The sequence below is a fragment of the Serinus canaria genome, chromosome 19 (genome assembly GCF_022539315.1).
Source record: "Serinus canaria isolate serCan28SL12 chromosome 19, serCan2020, whole genome shotgun sequence".
Lineage (NCBI taxonomy): Eukaryota > Metazoa > Chordata > Aves > Passeriformes > Fringillidae > Serinus > Serinus canaria.
Window position 1 is genome coordinate 10,989,072 of NC_066332.1, and position 21,285 is coordinate 11,010,356.

At 47.5% G+C, this 21,285-nt stretch overlaps 1 protein-coding gene across 3 annotated transcripts in view; it reads right to left on the reverse strand.

The window, feature by feature from the left end:
- Positions 1-1,698: 1,698 nt before the first annotated feature.
- BAZ1B (bromodomain adjacent to zinc finger domain 1B) overlaps positions 1,699-21,285 on the reverse strand; it is a 42,939-nt gene continuing 23,352 nt past the window's right edge. For all 3 annotated transcript variants that reach the window (XM_050981976.1, XM_030230659.2, XM_030230660.2), the window contains 9 exons: positions 16,987-17,085; positions 16,390-16,567; positions 15,770-15,955; positions 11,645-11,792; positions 10,015-10,162; positions 7,741-7,859; positions 5,422-5,570; positions 3,650-3,753; positions 1,699-3,114 (listed from right to left, as the gene is read on the reverse strand). In XM_050981976.1, coding sequence (XP_050837933.1) covers positions 2,748-3,114; positions 3,650-3,753; positions 5,422-5,570; positions 7,741-7,859; positions 10,015-10,162; positions 11,645-11,792; positions 15,770-15,955; positions 16,390-16,567; positions 16,987-17,085 — 1,498 coding nt within the window. In that variant the 3' untranslated portion in view covers positions 1,699-2,747. The remainder of the gene's footprint in view (positions 3,115-3,649; positions 3,754-5,421; positions 5,571-7,740; positions 7,860-10,014; positions 10,163-11,644; positions 11,793-15,769; positions 15,956-16,389; positions 16,568-16,986; positions 17,086-21,285) is intronic.

Here is a 21,285-nt window from a genome sequence, read left to right on the forward strand (position 1 = left end):
CTGCCCGCCAAGTCCCCACACTGCCCTGCCAGGTGTGAGGACAGCTATTTATAGCCCTGCACAGGACACCGATGCCATGGAGAGGCTGCTATAAAAAACCAGTCTCCCAAAAGGTCTTGGAGCAGTTGCTGCTAGTGAGATCTCCACACTGAAGCCTGGAAATATCCCAGCTGGAGCCACTCAGATTCACCCAGGTCCTGTTGCATGGCAAGCAAGCCAAACTATCTCCTGTGGAGAGAGGAGGGTTCTCCAGGGAAAACAGCATCCGCCCCTTGATGAGAGGCTTCAAGCCCTTAAACCCATCAGGATTTCCAGTATGGGGCCTGTCTGGAACACTCCCAGCGCAGATCTGGAGTGAGGAGCAGGATGAAGACAGCCATGAACCCTCTTTGTCCCAGCAGAAACAAGCAATGTTTCGGCCAAACTTTTTGTGTCACAGCTGTGGTCATGAGCATTGGCAGGTCACTGCTCCAGCCTTGCCGCCCTTGGAGTTCCAAGTGTCCCTACTAGGCTGCTGGAGATCAGGATGGGGGCCTGGGACACAGCAGCAATAATCCTTACTGCAAGCATGGCTCAGGTTGCAAAGTACACACCAACGTGAGCGAAGAGGTTTTGGGGGTAGCTAGGCCATGCTAGTGCAAAAGAAGAGACATCCCAGCTTCCCATCACCTGGAGGTAGTCCCTACAGAGTACTCAGTGCCACCCTGAATGGAAGGGAAGATAAGTCACACTGGCACCCTCCAGCACACAAGGAACAAGGACTGCTCCCCACTCCAGGGGCAGGCAGAGCATAGTTCTGTTCCTTGTCCTTAGGGAGGGTGACACACCAGCACCATCCCAGAAGCTGATCTGATCCTGACTCACCATTCCTTTATGCCACAGCTCCATTTGTGTTCCAGAGATGTCCAGTGGTAGTTCTAGGAAGGCAGAGGAGAGCCATATCAGACAATCCCACACCAAGACAGGGACCAACAAAGAACTCACACAAGCCATGTTTACAAACACAAGTACATAATGTTTATTCTTAAGTTTCCAATTTATTACAAGTACAGCCCTTTGCAGAAACCCCCTCCCCCCAAATGACACTGATTTTTAAGAAAACGTGCAGTTCCAAAGGTTCCACCATGTAGGACCTGCAGGAAATGACCTCTAGTAAACAAGACAAAACAGCCTCTGAAGGGATGTGTGAGATATACATGTCAGTGCTATTCTGTGGGGCAGGGAGTGAGGCTGAGGAGAGGGAAGGGGCTGGAAACTTGCCTCATCTGCAGTCATTGACAGTCCAGAACTGAAAACAAGTACCTGTTAAAAAAAACCCCCAAAACTAAAACATTCACAAAACTAGGCTGCAATTTGTAATTGATTATTCTTTTCTTCTCAAATTCCAGGAGCTCCAACAGCTGCTTCTGCTTTTCTGTTGCAAAACCAGCACTGAACAGCCCCATAGCCCATTTATTCCACATCAAACAATTCTGGGATAAGAAGTTCAAGCCCTGATTGTATGATCCAAACCTGTCATGATGGAGAGTAAGAGAGAATGAGAAAACAAACCCTTTTCTTAGGGAAAAGTCAGCATCTGGGGCAGCAGGAGCAGGTGCTGGGCCATGGCACAGGAACAAGGGTGTTACTACAAAATGTCGTGAGAATGTGGCTGAGACTAGGATCTCCCTGTCCCCACCCCCCCCACCCCACCCCCCCCCCGCAAAGTCCCCTGATGTAACTCCTGCTACTGGTAGGAAAATGAATTTTAAAGAGGGGGGAAATATAAAGCAAACATGATTTTATATAAACTGTACATGTGCCAAAGCAAGACAAGGGTATCTTACAGGTGTTCTTTGTACAAGATCACAGCTAGAAACAAAGCCACTTTCAACTAAAAAATTAATTTAGAAAGTTACACAGCACATTTCTGCTTCTCCCCTGGCCTTGGAGCTCTCCTCGGGCTGCACAGACACCCACGCTCTCCGGTTTGCTGCTGGCTTTCCACAGGGCTGCATGACGGCATGCAGGTCCAGGGGAGCAGGGAGCCTGCTCTTGGCATGTACAGGTGGGGAGCTGAGCTCAGAGCCCTCCTTGGATTGAGACCTCCAAGGATTGCTCCCCAAGGAGAGGGGAAAGCAGGAACACCTTGGAGCAATGGTGTTGGGATGCTGGTGAAAGCCAGACCACAGTACACCTAAGTGCTTGCTTGCCCCACACAGCCCGGAACCAAGGCTCAGAATTAACACCATGTAAATATATACACGCAAGTCTGAGTAGCCCATTGGCTTGATGGCACCCAGTCCTTCTGTGGAGCAACACAATCCCCCCCTGCACCAGTTGGAGGCTGGTGTGCTCATATGATTGGCAGCAGACGGCCCCACCGCACTCTGGCTGCTTGCAGAGGCAAGGAAGAGGTTCATTCCAGGAAACAAACAGTGCCTGAACTGGAGCATGCTGGTGTTCCTCTGCCCAGCCAAGCTTGGCCAGGCCCTCCCCTTGCCCTCCCACCTTCCCCTCCTGGCAGGACAGACTCATGAAGAGCTTTGTAGATTTTGGAGGAAGCATTAAGTCATAGCCATTCAATGGATGACTAAATACTTGAGGAAATTGCAGAAAAATTAAAACTAGGATGGGCCCAAGGGAAGGCTGGATTAAAAGAGAAGTGCCTGCTGCTTCTCAACTCCCTCCAGATAACCCATCCAACTGCTTGGCAGCACCAGAGGGCCTGCTCCAGTTCTGGCTCTTCCCCTAAGCCTCCCCATCCCTCATTTCTTCCTTTTCCGCCCCCGGGAATGTTCAAGGGGCTCTGACTCACTGTCCCCTTCTTGCTCCTCAAGTCCCTGGCATTTGGCAGAGAGCTTCTTGTGTTTCCTGCGTGCATATGTGTGGCCTGGCAGGTGTTTGTGCACCATGTCAATCAAACACTGCTCTGTCTTCTCCAGGCAGGACAGTACGTGACTCCCATTCTGGTTGTAGCGCTCAGCATTGGAGAACACCTGCTTCATGTCAGAGAGGAACTCCTGCACAGAGCGGTAATTGCCACAAGAGCACTTGCTCTGCATAGTCTGGAAGTCCATGGGGTTGCTGATGACCTCAAAGTAGTCTTCAGCTTCCTCTGTCGTCACTGGCTCCCTGCAAAGGAAGGGCCACAGCTATAGGTAGTGAATGCACACCCTGGCACCACTGCAGAGAAGTGGGGTCCTGCCACCCCTTCACCCCTGTGGCACCCCTGACCTGCAGCCCCACAGTGGTGCAAGAAGCCCAAGCAATAACTCTATGATGTTACAGACACATCAGCCCTATGGCACGGGAATGGGAAGCACAGGAGCCCAGGGAGCTGGTTCAGGCATGGGGAAGGTCCATGAGGGAAGCTTCCGCCAGTCATAGCACCTCACTGCTCCAAAAATCCTGGGGGCAGTAGAGAACACCTACCTCCTGCATCAGCCCCAAAGATTGCCACCTCAGAAGGGCACCATGTCTTCAGTCCAGCAGAAGACTGAGAATATGGTGGTTTCTTCTGGAGCAACTTCTTCCCAGATATTACTTGCTTTTGGAGCCCCAAGTCTCCCAAGTGGATCTGGCAGGACTGCACCACAGCCAGCCCACTTCCCCACACAGTCTGCAGCCAGTCCTGCCCACAGAGGAGGAAGATGTCACTTGCCCTCACCTGAAGGGCCAGCTGAAGCGGTACTTGATCAGCTTGCTGAGGATTTCCTCACACTTCTGCAGCTCAAGGTTCTGGCGACGCGCTGTCCTCTTTGTCTGAAGAACCTGCCCACACAAAGGGTGTTTGGTAAAAGGAGGGAACTGCTACAGGCTTCGGGGCTCAGCTAACAGCCCTGAGACCAAAGGAGATAGTTCTTAGCACAGCCAGGACATTTCTTCCCTCTGAACATGGCAAGGGGCTGGCACTGCCATGCCCAGAGGAGCTGTGGCTGCCCTATCCCTGGAAGTGTTCAATGACAGGCTGGACAGGGCTTGGAGCAATCTGGTCTAGTCAAAAGTGTCCCTGCGCATGGCAGAGGGGTTGGAACGAGATGCATTTAGGACTCCTTCCAAGCCAGGCCATTCTGTGATTATGACATGCGGCAGCCGCTTGGGTTCAGGACAGCAGTTCCATTCAGGAGCTTGGTGGGAACAGATCACAAACTGCCCAGATCCCCTCTGGTAACAGGTGGCTTTTTCAAAGTAAGTTCAAAGACAATATGGCCACAACAAGCAGCCAAAAAATAAATGCCAGTAAATGGAGAATGTGAATTCCCCCTCCCTGCCTTCTCTTGAGCTTGCAGTAGGCAGCACCCAAGGCAGACGGAGAAGCACTTGTGCTGCTGTTCTCCCCTGGCAGAGCTGACTGTGCCATTTCAAATCCCAGGGAGCAGCTGGTGCCCTGAGCACCATCGTCCCCATGCAGGCTCAGCACAAGGTCGCTCATATGCCCAGGGACCCAGAACAGGTCACATCCAGCACAGGGACATCCCCATAGCTTCCAGAGCTCAGTTCATGGTACATCACTGCTGAAGAAAACACTGAATGACAGGAAGGCTCCACAGCAGAAGGTACTCACTATTCTGACCCAGCTCCCATCTCTTCCCAGGACAAGTAATAAATCATGGCAAAGTCCTCTTCTCTGAGCCAGTGTGGTGTTCCAGTAAGATTTTCCCTACTGGAATATCCCTCTGTGCTGGCTGTGGCTGTCTATGCTGAACTTGCTTGCCCTTCAGTGTACAACACAGACCACAAGCACAGTCCCCCAGACCTAGCATAAGCAGCAGTGAGCCCACAGTCCATGAGCAAGGAGAGTGACAGGACACACCAGCACCACTAGTGCTGGTCACAGGACAGATGGCACATCTTCAGGGCACTGTGACGTGGCTGTGAGGCAGGAGTATCCTCACGTATCCCCTATGGCGTGTAGCTCCCCAGAGACAGTTGGTGCAGCTCCCACCACCCAGCATGCACAGACTGCTCTGTGCAGGAGCCTATGGTTTTATTCTTCAAGTATCAAGTGAAACCTAAACCAGCCAAATTATGTCCTGGACGCTGGGGAGTGACCATATGGACAGCAACTGTCATAAAATGGCCAAGGCTGGGGAGCAAGGGTCCAGCATTGCTGGCATTCCCTTGCCATCCAGGACCCCCTCAGTTCCCCCACCTCTCTGCAGAGACATATGGATACTATTTAAAAACCTTTAACAAGCTGCAGGCTGCCTGCTGCTCAAGGGGACAATGTGTGAAAGCGGCTGGGGAGGGATGCCTGGCATATCTGTGCTCTGTCTGCAGCAGGCTCATAAGGATATGTCTCCTTTGTTAACACAGCCCAACCCGGGCTTCCACTAGGATTCAGGGTATTTCTCTGCAAAGGGATGGGAGGAAGCATGCCACCTGTTTGGTTTATAACTCAGGATGTGAGTGGTCTCCAGGGAGAAATTTGGCTCTTACCAGCTCATCGATGTCTGCACCGCTGACAGGTGCTGTGCGCTGCCGGGGTCCCCGTACAGGGTGCAGCGTCTGTTTCTTCCTCTGGTGCCTTCCCTGCCTCGAGGAGTACATGGAGCCCTGCTTGCCCCGGGCTGCCTTCCTGGGCCTCACTGAAACAGATAAGCCATGGGCTTAGCGGCCTGGGTGCATCTGGGAGTAGACACCACTCTTTGCCTCCCACATTAGGCTGAGCCTCACTCAGGCTTTTGAGCCCAGGACCACCTGGCCTCATCTCAGCTGCAGTCTCACACCTTCTACAGAGGTGATCTGTGGGTCATCACCACCTACCTGAAGAGGCCATGGCTGGCAACAGCCTGCTGCTAAAAGGGTACTCACACACAGCAATCCTCAAGCTCCAAGGGAATCCTGGGAGCTCCTGGATCATCCACTGCAGGTCACAGCAAACCACTCTGACTGCAGCACCAAGAGACCCCAACACATCAAGGCTTGAGGGAAAGACAGGAAAGCAATGCAAGGACAGACAGCTGTCTCAAAAAGCAACATACCCTCTTGAAAGCACTGGGAGCAGAAATCTGGAGTTTCCTCAGTTTCCTGCTGCCCCTTTGCTCCTCACAGTTTTGGGGATGGGTGCTTTTCCAAGTGGCCCACATAGTGGGATAAGCCCCCTGAGAAGGGAACTGTATGCAGGGGGAGTGTCAAATTACTGCAGCTGGGAGCTGCTCCATGTGCTGCAAGTGGGAAACAATGGGATTTTATTCCCCAAGACTTGGGGCTGCCACATTACATCCTAGAGAAATGCACTTGCCTGTGTGTGAGTCTGCCTCTCTGAGCTCTACACTGGTGGCAATGCAAGCATGTTGACGCACTCCCTTGTCTTAAATTTCTCCCATGACCCTCTGTACAAGGAGAATGTGTTTGCCTTCCCAAGTCAAAGCCCTTCCACCTGATCCCAAGTCCTTGAGCTGTATCCAGCACACTGGATACCTCAGCTGCAGCCGTTGATCCAGCCCTGTCCCATAAATCATCATGCTGGGAGTGTGGCGAGGCTGCACGACATCCACCTGCTGTCACTCTACTTGTGTGTCAAGCGTGCAGCACATGCTAAATGTCTGACAATCCAACATTCTAGGTTAGATCCCTCAGGATAAACACCATGAGGATCAATGTGATTTCTCTATTAAAACAAAAGTTTTCCATGGTGACCTTTCCATGTTAATGCTCTCTAAAGCCAGGGTTTGCATTAGGCACTTTATTTTTAGTGACCGCAACCCTCTTTTGCCATTGTTTGGAAAGCCTGGCTCAGCTCCTGCCTTGGCCATGCAACACAGGCTAAACACACTCCAAGTGTGGACATGGATACACTGAGGACAACAAGCAGTGTGCACAGCCGTGGTATCAGTGAGCCTCTCCGAAACCAGAATAAAGTAAGGGAATCAAGGCTTAGGCCTGGATGGAAAGCCTCAAAAGAACATGGGATAATCCTCTGAGTCCCAGTTCTGGATTCCACCTGCCCTGTTTAAGACAACCTATATTTAATGTTATGTCAGTCAAGGACAGTTTGACAGAAAGCAAATGCTGGCAGTGTGCCATTCCCAGATGGAGCTTTTCAGTGCAGCAAGTTGCCCAACTGAGACTGAATCAAACTCCCCTTAAACCAAAGTGGATACACATAGTAAATATGTTTAGGTGAAGAAGCAGACATTGAGGAATCTAGAAAACAACCTCCCAGCTGCCCCGGGAGCATCCCAAATGGTCTCTGTATCAAAGAGTGTTGCTGGTTCAGGCCACACTACACCTGGAGCACTGTGCCCTCTCACTGGAATAAAGAGAGGAAGTGCTAGTCCTCCTATTTCAAAATGCCTCCTTGCCAAATCACTAGAAGTCCTGTACTCAAGGGGTTATGAACTGATGGGAAAAAGAAAAGAAAGGAGAGGGGGCTGTGGTGAGAGCTCCCATAAGCAATTAAACAGTTTCCAGTGTACAACAAATCTGGTAGGTGCACAGACTGACAATCCCACCACTCTGCAGTCTCTATTGACCCCTCTTAGCCCTCAGAAGAGCGTCAGTGTCCCCAGGGAGTGACTGGGCAGTGAGCAGTTTCAATCTTTGCTAGTGCTGACCCCATCACAAATGGCCAAGGGTTTACTCCAGCTCCTCAGGTAACCACAGCACAGCCACAGCCTTTCCCTGTGACACCTCCCAGGCCTATACCTGGTCTGGAGGAAGAAAAGCACACATCCCAAAGAGGATCAGTTTTCAGATACTGAAGGCAGGAGGGTTACTATTTTCTGTTATTCCCCTACATGGTCAAAGCCTTACATTTTAGTCCAGCAACTTCATAGTCTTCTTCCTCCTCTTCTTCCTCCTCAGCATCTGGTTCATCAGAAGCTTCCTCACCTTCTTCACCTTCATCTTCAGCAGAATCCTCTGCATAGTTCCTAGAACAAGGCAGGTGTATGTGTTTGTGGTACAAGAGCCTGAGCATCAGTTGCCCTGGGGGCCCTGGTACTGTTTGGGCTGTACAACAAACACCAGGCTCACCCGAAAGTAGCTTGCTGTATTCCAGAATATCAAGTTATAGCTACACCTCAAAGGGCACTTCCTCAGCTAAGCATCTGGACTGAAAATTCCCAAGAGCTGAATTGTGGTATTTTTTGGTATTCTAGGCACCATGACCATGAGGCAGGGGATTATAAGACTGTGATTGCTGTGTAATTGCTCCTCCCTGAGAGGACAATTCGCTATTTGCCCAGGTCTCCAGGCCTGGCCTAAAGAGTTTCAAGAGGGGCACTTTTTACTCCTGGAATATTTTCCCTATACTTAAGGAAATAAATTGGTTTCCTTACACTATGGGAAACAAACTGGTAAACAGAATGTCAGGCTCCTCACGTGCTGAAGTCAGAAGCCATGCAGATTCCCTGCCCAGCACATTCTGGCTTCTCATCTGTGTCTGTTCAATCATTCATAGAATCACAGAATGGTTTCGGCTACAAGGGTCCTTAAAGTCAATCTTGCTTCAGTCCCCCTGCCATGGGCAGGGGACACTTCAGACATTTGGAGCAGGTTACTCCAAGCTACTTCACTTCCAGAGATGGGGCAGCCACAGCTTCTTTCAGCAATCTGTGCCAGGGCTTCATCACCCTCACAGAGGAGACTATCTTCCCATCAATATCCAATTTAACCCTGCCTTCTGTCAAGGAAGCCATTTCCCCTTGTAAATAGTCTCTCTCCATGTTTTTTTGCAGGCTCCCTTCAGGCATTAAAAGACTGCAATCAGGTCACCCCAAAGCCTTTGCTTTTACAGGCTGAACAATCTAAACTCTCTCAGTGTTCCCTAACTGCAGAGGTGCTCTATCCCTCCTATCAACTAGGTGGCCTCTGGACTTGCTCCAACAGGTTGATGTCCTTCCTGTGCTGGGGATTCCGGAGCTAGAGGGAGCACTGCTGGTGGGGGTCTCATTTAGACCATTAAAAATCAGCATGCCCAGGCAAAGGGAACAGAGGCAAAGCTGCTGTGGGAGTCTAAATCTCCTGGAGAAAGAGGATCTTGAGCAATAAAAGGAATAAAACTTTCAAAGCACAGAGGGTAAAAGATCTGCCAGGCTGACATTCTTTTCCTATCTCAGCCAGGAAGACAAGAGCAGAAAGCAGAAAACAGGACAGGTGTTCTCCACCTGATGGCTCTGGGCTAGGGGCTGAGCAGCTTGCAGGTGACTCACAATATCAAAGTAACTATGAACTCATGCTACAAGAGTTGCCTTTAAGCCCTGTCATTTCTGTACAAGCCTGATGAACTCTTAAATGCTGGTCCAGGGAGTAAGTAATACTTTTAAGGCCATATACCACCTGCACGGTACTGGCTGGCACACCTCTATTGTGCTGCTCCTCTCAGGGAGGATCTGCTCTCTGCTTCTGCATCAGGTGCCACTTGACAGCCTCACCTCACTGATATAGAGGGAGATGCAGCACAGTTACCACTAGCAAATGCCACTCACTGTAAAATGCTTAAGTTCCAGCTTGCAACTCAAAAAACCAATTTAACCCTGTGCTGTCAGGAGGCAACTACTCATATTTACTACACCTCCTCAAAAATCACATTCCCTTTGTCACATTATAAGATGGTCCTGTTTTGCTAAGGTTATCAGGTACAGAAAACCATTAGCATGGCATTTTGACTTGTTGTAGCAGAGTAGGGATTGAGCTGCAGCCTGGAGTAATGTCTGCTCTAGCTTACAAGAACACTGCAGTCCAGGGACCCAGAGAATTGCAGCCACCAACTACATGAAGAAATAACCCAACCAGATGCTCAAAGGAAACAGCAACCCTTAGTGCAACTAATTTTGGTGGGTATTTTGCCTATGTTTTCATTTCCAAACCCAAGTTATTTATTAAAACTCATTAACTTGTAATGCGTCAGTACAACACACATATGCTAAACTTAGATCCTGAAACTGCTTTTCTTCTGTTTCAGTGCTGCTTTAACTGGGTGATTTCAAACCTTCTAAAGGGGCTTTGCTCCAGGCTGGTTTGAGTCTTGTGAAAAGAGGCCCAGGACTGTGCTGTGACAAGACTACGGGCAGGAAGGTCACTCACCTGCTTCGTGAGCTGCGCCGGGCTGTCGAAGGCTGGCACGCTGGGCACTGCCATTCCCCGTCTGGGATCTCATAGAGTGCCGGCCGCAGGCAGAACAGGTGGAAGGCCTTGTTACACTCATCACACAGAATCAGCTTGTCATCCTCACCTAGGAAAGTACAACAAGGCCACAGCCTCAGTCAACCCAAGAGGCAGAAGCTGCTGCAGTGCTGGAGGGCAGCATTAAGCAAGAGAAAGATGCAGAGTCCCCTGTGAGGGCAGGGACCCTTTCTCTGATGGCCTTCCTTGGGGATCCTTCTTTCTGTCCCACCACTTTATTTATGGACAGCAGCATTTAAAAACAAACAAAACCAATGCAAAGCCCCTCACCCTGCAAAGATTTCATTGAAGGCAAAGACAGAAATCTGCCAAAGAAGCTCCACTCAGACAAACATGGGGAAAGTTTGCGGCAAACAGGGCCCCAGAGCTGTAAGCTAAAAATGGAGCTATTCTACTTCTATGTTCAGTCTAGTTAACCTACTTGGTATCTTCTTTCTACTCAGGGTGACAAGGCTACACCGAAAATCAGTATGCAGCAGGACTCTCTTTGTGCCTCCCACTGATGAAGGGAAACAGGGAAACAATCGTGAGCCAGCTTTCCTTTACTGAAGTAGAAAAAGAAAGAGCAGAGGGCTTGCCAGCTTGTCTTTCTCTAACATCTCAGTTCTTAGCTTCTGTGAAACTACTGTGTTATTCTCAAGTGAGCCCCCCCTTACTTTTGCCTAGAAACTCAACAGCAGGCAGGGTAGTTTTGGCACTGGTTTGGCACATCCCTGAGGTTCTGCAGTGAAGGCACATATTACCCCAGTTCAGCCCTTCTCTGAAGGGATGGATGGCAAGCCTTGTGGTAAACAAAAGTTGCCCAGCAGTCCCCCAAGCTCTGCCTGCCCTGATTTTCCACTACAGTTTCAGCAAATATAAAAGTGATGAGGCAGAATGTACCACCAAACTCTTTCCTCCAGGCTCCCATCCAACAGGAGAGGTTATGACAGAACAAATACCAGCACCTGATCTCTGCTGACACCCCTTCTTCTTCACCCTCCACCTCGAAGACTAGATCTAAAGTCCTTCATTCTACAGTGCACACAGATAAAGTATCCCCTCATCACCTGTTTGGTGACCTCCCCAGCTCACTGAGTAGTTCTGCTCCCACTCTGGCATCAGAGCAGCAATATCCCACCTCGCTTTCCCTGTAATAACCTTCCCAACCCCTCCGTGCTTGCTCCTTTTCTAAAAGACAGGATTAACTGACAAGGCTCAGAGATCCAAAGACTATTCCAAAAATGAAACTAGGGAATGGACAGTTGCACGAATGTTCCCAGAAGGATTTGTAGATGACTTTCGTCCAAGTACCCTAAATATCCAGAGGATAGCAGCTCTGCAATACTGGCTACATAAGAATGGTTTACTGGAGTCAGGGTCAAATGTTTCTGAGAGATCAATGCTACTGACTGTAAATCCTGACATTCAGAACTTAAAATAAAGCCATAGTCAGAGTGACAGACTACAATGACACATCACATAGCACAGCAGAGAGGTGACAGCATCCAATTGTTGCACAGGCAGGAATTCTGTGGGCACGAATGCGTACCTTTCTTGCGACACACTTTGCATCTGGCATTCTCTGCTGACATATCCCACTTGATACAGGCATCCAGCATCCCCAGCAGTACATGCATACGGGAGAAGGTCTGGGCCTCACGGATTGCTGTCTTCCATTTCTCCATGGCTGAAGCAACCTGCAGACAGACCTAACATCTTATGATGACGCACAGACAGAGATCCCTTCAGTCTAAAGATGTTTTTATATCCCTTAGCTGGGACCCTTCATAACCAAAGCTCAACTCTGATATTTCTTTCCTTCTGTGTTACCTCAGCAGTTCTGGTTGTGGTTTACCCATATCCAGTCTCCCTGGATCAGACAGTTTATTCCTAACAGTCAACTGCTTTGCATTTCACAGTCAGGTTGAATCAATCTATGTGAACTCCACCAAATTCTTGCTCTGAAGGTCTAACCCAAATAATCAGCAGGCTAAGAAAATAAAAGGCAGAACTCTAGCACTGTAAAATGTGGGAGGAAATTTGTGGAACAGTTGGCAATCACAGTGGAAGGAGGATTGAAGTGGCCTGTGCTGCCCTCCAGTGGGTACTACACAGGCACCTGGACCTCAGCAACACCTGTGTGGTCCCTGAGCTGCTCAGGTGGCAGAGGGAACCCTGTGCCACCAGCTACAATCACACTGCACAGGCATTTGGACAGCCAAATATGAAACCAGCTGCTTCCCTGAGACACTATGGCCTCAGTTCACCTGAAATCCCAAAAACTGGTAATGAGGAGGACAGCATCAAAGCCGAGCCTCACACCAGGGCAGCTGCCAGGGTCAGCACAGAACAAGGCCCATGGAAAACCATACATCCAACTCAGGGGGTCTGGAAATATTATTTTGATAAATCCTAAATGCAGCAGGACAGAAGTTATCCAGAGCCATGTCCCTCTCCAATGGTAATCTTGTGCTCTACAACAGGGAGGTGATGGCCCAGACATGACAGGCACATAACAGGCCTTTAGTTTATGTTCTTCTACCCCAGGAGAATGAAAAAACAAACAGTGAAGTGTCAGATAGGAAAATCTAAACTCTGCAGCTGACTGCAATTTGGGAGCCAAACAAAACCTTGGAGTTTTGCAGAGTTGCACATTCTCCTCTGACTGAATTTGAGGAAGCACAGCATACATTAGATGCTTGGAAAAACACACTAACTGTTCTAAAATGTCAACATCCCTACTGCCATTGCTGGTGTGGATCCTGGAGAATCACCGGAGACAAACGTAAAGCTGCCCAGCCCACTGTGAAGGTTACACGGCTCTGCTCTCTTTCTTTGCAGAACATTGTTGAGGTGCTTTGCATACAGAGTAATTGATTTTCCAAGGAACTGTTCCATGGGTTTTGCTGTTAACATGCTGGGCCAAGATAAATCTGCAAAAGCTGTTGGCAAGTTTTGCTGAGATATTCCTCCCCAGGTCTGTGGAATTAAACAAATTTCTAGCCTTGCCTCCCAAGCATCAGGAGACTGTGGCATTTGAGCAGCACCAGTACCAAGGGAGTTCCAGCTGCCAACAAGGCAAAATGGGAGACTGGAGGAAGTTACTTAAATCCTCTCCTTACTGGATAGGAGCAACTGAGCAGGGAAAAAAACCAAAAAGCAACCCCAGAATAAAAGGACAAGTCCTCAGTCACATGTCAACCTCAGAGTGACAGAAAACACCTTCTTTGGTAAAGTTAGACAAGTTTCCAGATACAAAGGCTCTCACCTGGCACCCTGAGCTGAAACCCCTTGGAACAGCTGAAACTGGAATTGCTTGGTTGTGAATCTGCCCTTTGAGGGATTGTCTGCAGGTGCAGACTGACTCTCCCTCCTTGCACAGACTACTGAACATGGGTCACGTGTTCTTCACTCAGCTCACGCTGTAGTGATGCAATGTCATGCTGCAAAGAGGTCATATGTTCCCTGTCCTGTTCTGGGACAGTCCAGCATGCTACTGCCACTGGAAATGAGAATGTTGTCATCAACAGAGGCAACAGCCTGATTTTCAGGAGCGGCCACAAGCCAGGTCTCACTGCAATCCTCCCTTTGCCACTCAGCAGTGTGAACTCCAGCAATGCAGCTGAGCCAGCAGGAACCCTTAGTACAGACAATTATGTCAGCAAACGGGTGCCTGTTAAGCCATAACTTGTTTCTCACAGGGAAAATGAGACATACCCATACCACAGGGCTACAATTCTTCCTCTAAAGTCTGGAAGTTCACTGAGTGTGTTTTTCCAGTGTGGCTATGCTGTATTTTACCTCCTATGTGCTCTCAGTGCAGTTCTGGCTAAAAAGGCTTCATAATTCCTAGCCCATGCAAGAGATTTTTCTTCAGAACAGTCGGCCTGGCAGTCAGGGACTTTCTTCAGATAACTGTATCTAAGAAGTAGGCTGCTCTTTCAAGGTCATCTGTAAAGGTTTTCTGCTTTGGCAAAAAGAAAGCTTATTCCAGATAAACTGAGGTTCAAAAAGAATTGCCAAACTAAACAAAGCAACAAAAGAGATTGGCATGACACTGAAGCTAGTGCTTGCGAGGGGGAAGACCCGCACAATCATATATCGGGACAGTGTTGTAGCAAATCTGATGCTACCCTGAGTATGCCCTACAGGTACAGCCCTCAGGGTTACAGCCTTAAGGCAGACTGGAGGAAGGCACAAAAAGGTGCTGTTGTAGAAACAGGAAATGTGCTGATCCAAGTCCTTTCCGCCTCAGACCTCACTGACTTTACAGCATTACATTTTGCTGTGAGCTTTCAGGATATAGCATCCTCCCATTACCCTTGCACTTAGGATGGAAGATTTAAAATCAGCAAAGTTTAAATACTTCAGGACAACTGAGGAGTGTGAAAATTTCTAGCACCTATCCAAATTATCCTGGTAACACTGCAATAGCACAGCTTAGCAAAGACCTGATGTTCAAACAAGCATTCAGCATATAGTGACAGGAGCTTTAAAAAAAGCCCCACAGATCCACAGCAAAAAAACTACCTCTAGGCTCGGTCACAGATTCCCAAAAAGGTTTGTGTTGGAAGGGACTTTAAAACTCATCTTGTTTCAACCTCCCCTGCCATAGGCAAAGATACCTACCACTAGATTAGGTTGTTTCAAGCCCCATCCAACCTGGCCTGGAACACTTCCAGTGACAGAGCAGCCACAGCTTCTCTAGGCAACCTGTACCAGTGCCTCACCACTCTTACAGGAAATAATTTCTTCCCAATATCCATTCTCACCCCACTGTCTATCAGTGTGAAGTCATCTCCCCTTGTCCTGTCACTACACGCTCTTGTAAATTAGTCTCTCTCCACCTTTCTTGCCTGCTCCCTGCAGGTAAACACAGGTGAAGAAATATAATTTGGGGTTTTTTTAAGTTGGGACTTTCAAGTACTTCTGCTGATCCAATTCTGATATTGTTGCCTCTGCTGAAGTCAGTGATCAGTCAGGGCAGAGGGGAAAGTCTTGTCACGGGGCATTAATGTCCTAGTCAACTAAGTATATAGAAACTACCCCTGGAAGCAAGTACCTCTGTTAGGGTGAAACACCGGTGCAGCTAGGTGCCTGTAGCACTCTTCCCAACCCTCTGCAGCTCCTCTATATCCCTTTTATTAGGAGGGATACATATTTAGACTCACAATACTGCTTTTCTCCTAGAGGCTTGCTTGCCCAGACATCTCCCCAAGTGCTTCCACACATCCAATACCTTGTATCTCCCTTTGCCTAATGTGGTATTTACTTGAATCTCATCCCTTTGAAGTTACCAGAACCCAACATGTCTCTCCTTCTCTTTGTGGACCAAAGCACCATCAGTCCTCTCTGGCAGATACAACTCCTATTAAGTTCTGTGAAAATGTTCCATAATGTATTTTAATTTAAGCAGAATTGTATGGAAGGAACTTGACCCATTTCCTATCCACAGAGAGAAAATTAGGTAACTCCTCACTATTATTTTAATTTCTCTATACATTTACTCCTCAAAATAAACAGGCAACACCTGGCCCCATAAACACCAAATACACTCAACTTCAAATCTGAAATGGGAGGAAGTTGCTCAAGATTTAGTACCCCATGAAATGTACTGTTACTGCTCAAAGAGTTCAACTGAAAGACCGAAACAGAGCCCTGAGGTGAACAATACCTTGGCTTCTTCTGCCATTTTCTTGTCTTCATCTATCTCCTCAGCCCTGGCAATGTAATCCTCTCCTTGGTGTTTCCTTCTCTTCTGCTTAGGGGCCATGAAACCTTGCAGAAACTTCTTAACAACACCAGCCTGGAGCGCAATCACACACTCTCCAAAATCCTTTAGGCTCTCCAGCGAGTACACCTGTTGGAACAGCATATGACCCCATAAGAGCTGGATATTACTCTCTCTGCTGCTTCAAGTGAGTCTGCAAATGGACACCCATGGTACCTAATGCAGCCACACCTGGTTATGAAACCAGCACATTGCTGCTGTCTCAACAAGACATGCTGGCTTTGATATAGAAGATAAAAATCAGCTATGGAATTCTGCTCCATAAAGAAGCCTGTCATGAGAATATGGAAACAGGACAATTGAACAGGACACTCAGCTCCAACATTGCGACCTGCCTACACCTCAAGCCATCAGCTGCGTAATCTTGAAATAATTATTTAAAGGACAAACAAGAAAACTGATTTCCTGCTCCTCTTGTCTGAGGAGAACAAAATTATGAAGACCTTCCACAGAAATTATCATCTCACACTTGTCTTGTTCAGTTATTTTGCCTGTTCACTCACTTTTGCTTCATATTCTGGTGTCACATCAACATATCCCAGGCCTCCCTTCTGCAGCCGCGTTGCAACCTCAATCAGATCACTCCGGAGGTAGTTCAGCAGTTCCTGGTTGCCATCACAAGATTTGAGGCCCAAGTTCTGTTTCCGAGCCAAATGGATGGAATGTGTGATGTCCTGATACCTGGAAAATCAAACCCAACCTTTGAGTACAGGCAGAGCACTGCCCTGGGAGCTGGGCAGGCTCTGGGACAACAGCTTTCATTGAGAGCTACGAGCTCCACCAGTGCAGAACGTTCTTTGGAAGACACATGAAAGCACGTGGCAGTTCTGGCTCAGAGCAACCAGTACTGCCTTTGTTACTGGTTTCACAAGGAGTAATTTAAAGACTGGCACAACTTCCTCAGGGCTCAGAGTGTTATTTATCAAGAATCTGCCCAAGAAAACCAGCAACTGCTCAACCTGAATGTCCTCCCCTCTTCAGCACAGGAATAATCAAAGCCCAGCCTGGGATGCTGCCCCAGGAATGGCAAGGATTGCTGTGCCAAGGACATGCTCTGACTTGGAGAATGTACACATAAGAAAAACAAAGAGCAGGCTCACTTCTTCTCCAAGCGCTCCTTGAGCTGGCTCTCTCTTACTCCCTGGGGGTGCAGGCAATCCAGCAGCTCATCCAAATCCTTCTGACTGTCACAGAGAAACCTGAAAGACAAAAAAAAAATGCACCTAAACCCCTACCCTAGACCACCTAGGACATCTCTGTGATGATACAATTTCTTCTTCTAAATAATTCCCAAGGATCAGTAGATAGGGCTAAGAGGTAACCTATATCCTGATGAAGCAAGGTGAAAACCACTTCCAGGAGTGCTGGTAGAAGAATTCTGACTCAGTTGGCTTAGTTTCAAGGTCCCCAAATGTAGCCAATGCCAAGGTAAGAAAAACAGAATCAAAATAAACACAAAACTGGTTTATAGATGTATTTTCCCTATTAAGTTTATGAAAACATTGACATTTGAATTTAGTTGTCTATCCCAGGGATTCCATTCACTACTCTGCAGTTAATTTAAGTGATCTGAATGTTGTTTTAGATGTACTAGAAAAGACTAACACACTATGCACAGACAGCAGGGCAATTTAATAATATTTTCTTTCATTTAACAGAAGTCCCCAGATTAAAAATGAGATGTCCTGGCTGATCCCACAACTTCTGCTCCTAGAGCTGTGTGCCTGTGCAGGCTCTGTCTCTGCAAGTGCATAAGTAGTTCCCCTCTCTAAGCTAAGCTTGCTCAAACTTGAAAGCCCAAACGCAGAATCTGAAAACCATATTGATTAGCTTGAAACCTTCTTGCTCAGGAATTCTTGAGGACAGTGATGGCCATCAGCAGTTAGTCCAATCTAAAAGGGGAACTACTTTTACAGAGTTCTCTAAATCAAGATATTCTTCAATTCCAAAGTACAATCATGTTTGCATGCTGGATTGTACATTTAAATGAGATTTAAGACAACCTGAAATTCTGCGCTTTCTTTCTTTTCTTTCCAATTCTATTCCAGGAAACCATGGAGACTTCATGTGATGGGATGTGGATTCAACTCGAGCTTCAGAGGTAGTTTGTAGAAAATATGACTAATTCCCTATCTTCAGTTAGAGGATTGCTCATTAGAAGAGGGAAGACTGGAAACAGGTGGATCAGCCTTATTTGGAAACAACTGCAAAGGACCACTCTGTGATCCTTACCAGAAGATTCCAGATCTAATCTTTCTTCTTGGGCACAAGCTCAGATGAGCCAAGCAACAACTAGAGAAAGATATAATCGTGGCTCTTCTTGGAATAACAGTCTCCACAATGCTTATTTTTCTGGCAGAAATACATACTAAATACCATTTTGGAAACTATTTCGCAATTCTATGTATGGTCCTACTAGGGCAATAGCCTCACAATTTGCATTCAGCTAGGAAATTCATTATTCTAATAGAACATAGGATTGATTGTTCAACAACGGAAGCAGGATGTCTTTAAGCCAGTCATCTTCAGTACATCTGACCCTGTGGAGCATCCTCAACTCTGAGATCAAAACCTTTGGGCACCACAACTCTCTGCACCTCTCCCTGTCGAATAGGACAGAGCAGCCTCAGATATCCTTCACCCACTAGAATCTGTCACCATCTGGGAATGGCATAAACCACACTCCAAACCAATAGCTCTACAGATACCCAGAATATTTCCCAGACACCTTGAGATGGGTTGCCCAGGTCATGATAAAACAACATCAGACATTACTGGTGATACACGATGGAATCCAGCTAGACAAATATTCAAGATGACAATGACTGAGCTTTCCCTGCTTTCTTCCATGGAAACAAATTAAAGGGGGGAACTCACTGCACTGCTTTGTCACACTGTAAAAAGGAAAGGGTTCTGGAAACAGTCATCGTATAGGGTTTCTATTCTCCAGTATTTTGGGGGAAGAAAACACAGGCTGCCGAGCAGCTGCAGAAAACAGCTCCAACCCTTTTAAGAAAACCAGAGTTAAGCCCTGGTACAACTTTGTTCCTGCTGAAAAGAACATGGGACAGAAAAGGAAGAACATCTGCAACAAGTACTTAAATCTTCCCAGTTCACCCTGAGAGTAAGAACTGGGATTTCTGGGACATGGAACTGATCTACTTAAGCCTGAACTCAAGCCTGAACCTAAGCCTGATCTGCAAAATACAAACATATCGGAGACATCATGTTAGTTTGATTAGTGACCCCTTTCTGCTCTGTGCAGGCATAGCTCCTGCTTCACAAACTAGCTCCAGGCATGCCCTACTTGTAGGAATTACATGCACATCCAAATGGAGCGCAACCACTTCCAGGCTGGGAACACTGACATGGTAAGACAGGGCTGGCATTTTAAATGGGGAAGGCAAAAGTTAGTCTTGCAGAGAGGGACGGTAAGACAGTTGGTGCCCTTCATGTTGCCTGGCGGAGGTTAATCACACACTCCACAGGGATGGGAAAGATCCCTTTAGGAAAGTCAAGACCAGTGCGGGTCTTCAAATTTATATACAAGGGGGAAATCCTAACTGATGTCAGGGCTTCCTGCGTTCACAAAGAACAGCCTAGATTCTCTCCTGACATTTCTGGCAGCATAAGCCAACAGACGGGTCAGCAACCAGAACAGAAGGCACAAATGACACAAGCATCAAAGTCAAAAAGAGCTCTCAGTATTCACTCAAGCTGAATATTCCTACCTGTTTTTAGGCTACAGGATGCAAGGGACACAGAAACGTCTAAAACTTGGTATAAGAAAAATTCTGAGGACAACAGACCAGTACCTGCTTTGGAGGGTTGGTGGAAACAGGAGAACTCCATTTGTAGAATACAGGCAAGAGAAGGGAGTCTGTCAGCACCCACTCATGGTTAACTCAAATTGTCTGCTGAGGGGACCCACCATACCATGCTGAATTCCTAACAGATGAAGAACAACGGCAGTTACTCTGCAGAGATGTCACTGTTTCCAAAATTCAACCCCTCTCTGACCAGGATGAGCAAGAAGTCTCCTGCATGCTAATATCCTGCCAAGGCTGGGATTCCCCCATGGTTCTCCCAGGAAAGATCAGGAAGTACACAGCTCACAAGCGCTATGGTATGGACAGAGACTTCTTCAGAGCCTATGTGTCCAGAACAAGGAGACTTTTTAATAAAGATCAACATCTGTGCAAGTGGAGCACAAGGTGAACAGAGAAAGTGGTCCATCTGTCTGAAGAAGACATAAGTAATCAAGTGTTTATGGTGTTGCACTTTTAGCAGCACTGAACTAACACCTGAACACCGGACACTCTTCTTTTTTTGCAACAAAGTACTGACAGCAAAACTACTTCTGTGAGATATTATTTATGTAACTCTTGATAGAAGTATTAGATCTATTTCTTCCTTTTTTAGTGCCCTACCAGCTACCATCCTCAAGGGGAAAAGGGGCAGGACTGTGAAAATACAACTAATCAGAGTTAATGTTTAATTTCACAGCCCCATCACTCTAAAGGATAAAAGGGTAAAGCTAAAGATGCTCTATGTGCACTCTGAGCCTACTCAATCCCACATACCACTAGGAAAAGAGACAAAGAGCACAACTTAAAGCAGAACACAAAGAAATGCAACTTCCTATGCACATGCCAAAATTATGACATAGCTGGACAAGTCCTTGTATCCAAACAACAGAGATATCCAAGGACTTCAGTGGGGGCTTGGGACTCCTCATGGTGTCCAAGGACAATGTGCAAAAAAGCAGCCAAGGAGAAGACTCTTCCATAATCATTTATGCTCAGAGCAGTCCTTGAGATCAATGGCAATGCCCCCAAAGGTAAATACAGGAATAGGAATATGGATTTCCTCAGAGAAAAGTTCCAGTTCCTGGCTATTGTCTGAAGTAACAGCTCCCAGTCTGTCACTTGGCTTTCTGTGGATGCTTACATGTAAGTGGTGGCAGGTGTCAGATAGGTACTTAACAAACAAACCCTAAGGAGCTCCAGATCTTTAAGGAAAAGCCTTTCAGCTGAGAGACCTTATTGCTTAGCTGCAGGCATGGCTTTGGATGCCCTATCACTCAGGGAGAGGCAGTCAGCACTCAATTAGAAGGGGTTATGTGTCCTTTGAGAAGCTGCCTCTGTAGCCCTGCTCAAGGCCCACGCCTTGCTCAGATCTTCCACGTGCACTGTTGCCCCTGCCAGGCAGAACGGTGCACACAGGCACGAGACCCATGTAAAAAAACAGCAAGTGCTGTGACTGTCAGCACTTAAAAGGCCTTCCTAGCAAGGACAAGAAAGAACAGAAATTAAGGACACTGTGGTATAACAGCCAGGCCAAAAAACCCCCCAGCACAGCTCAGTGTCTGATGTCTGAGTGGCCAAAAGGCATGGCAG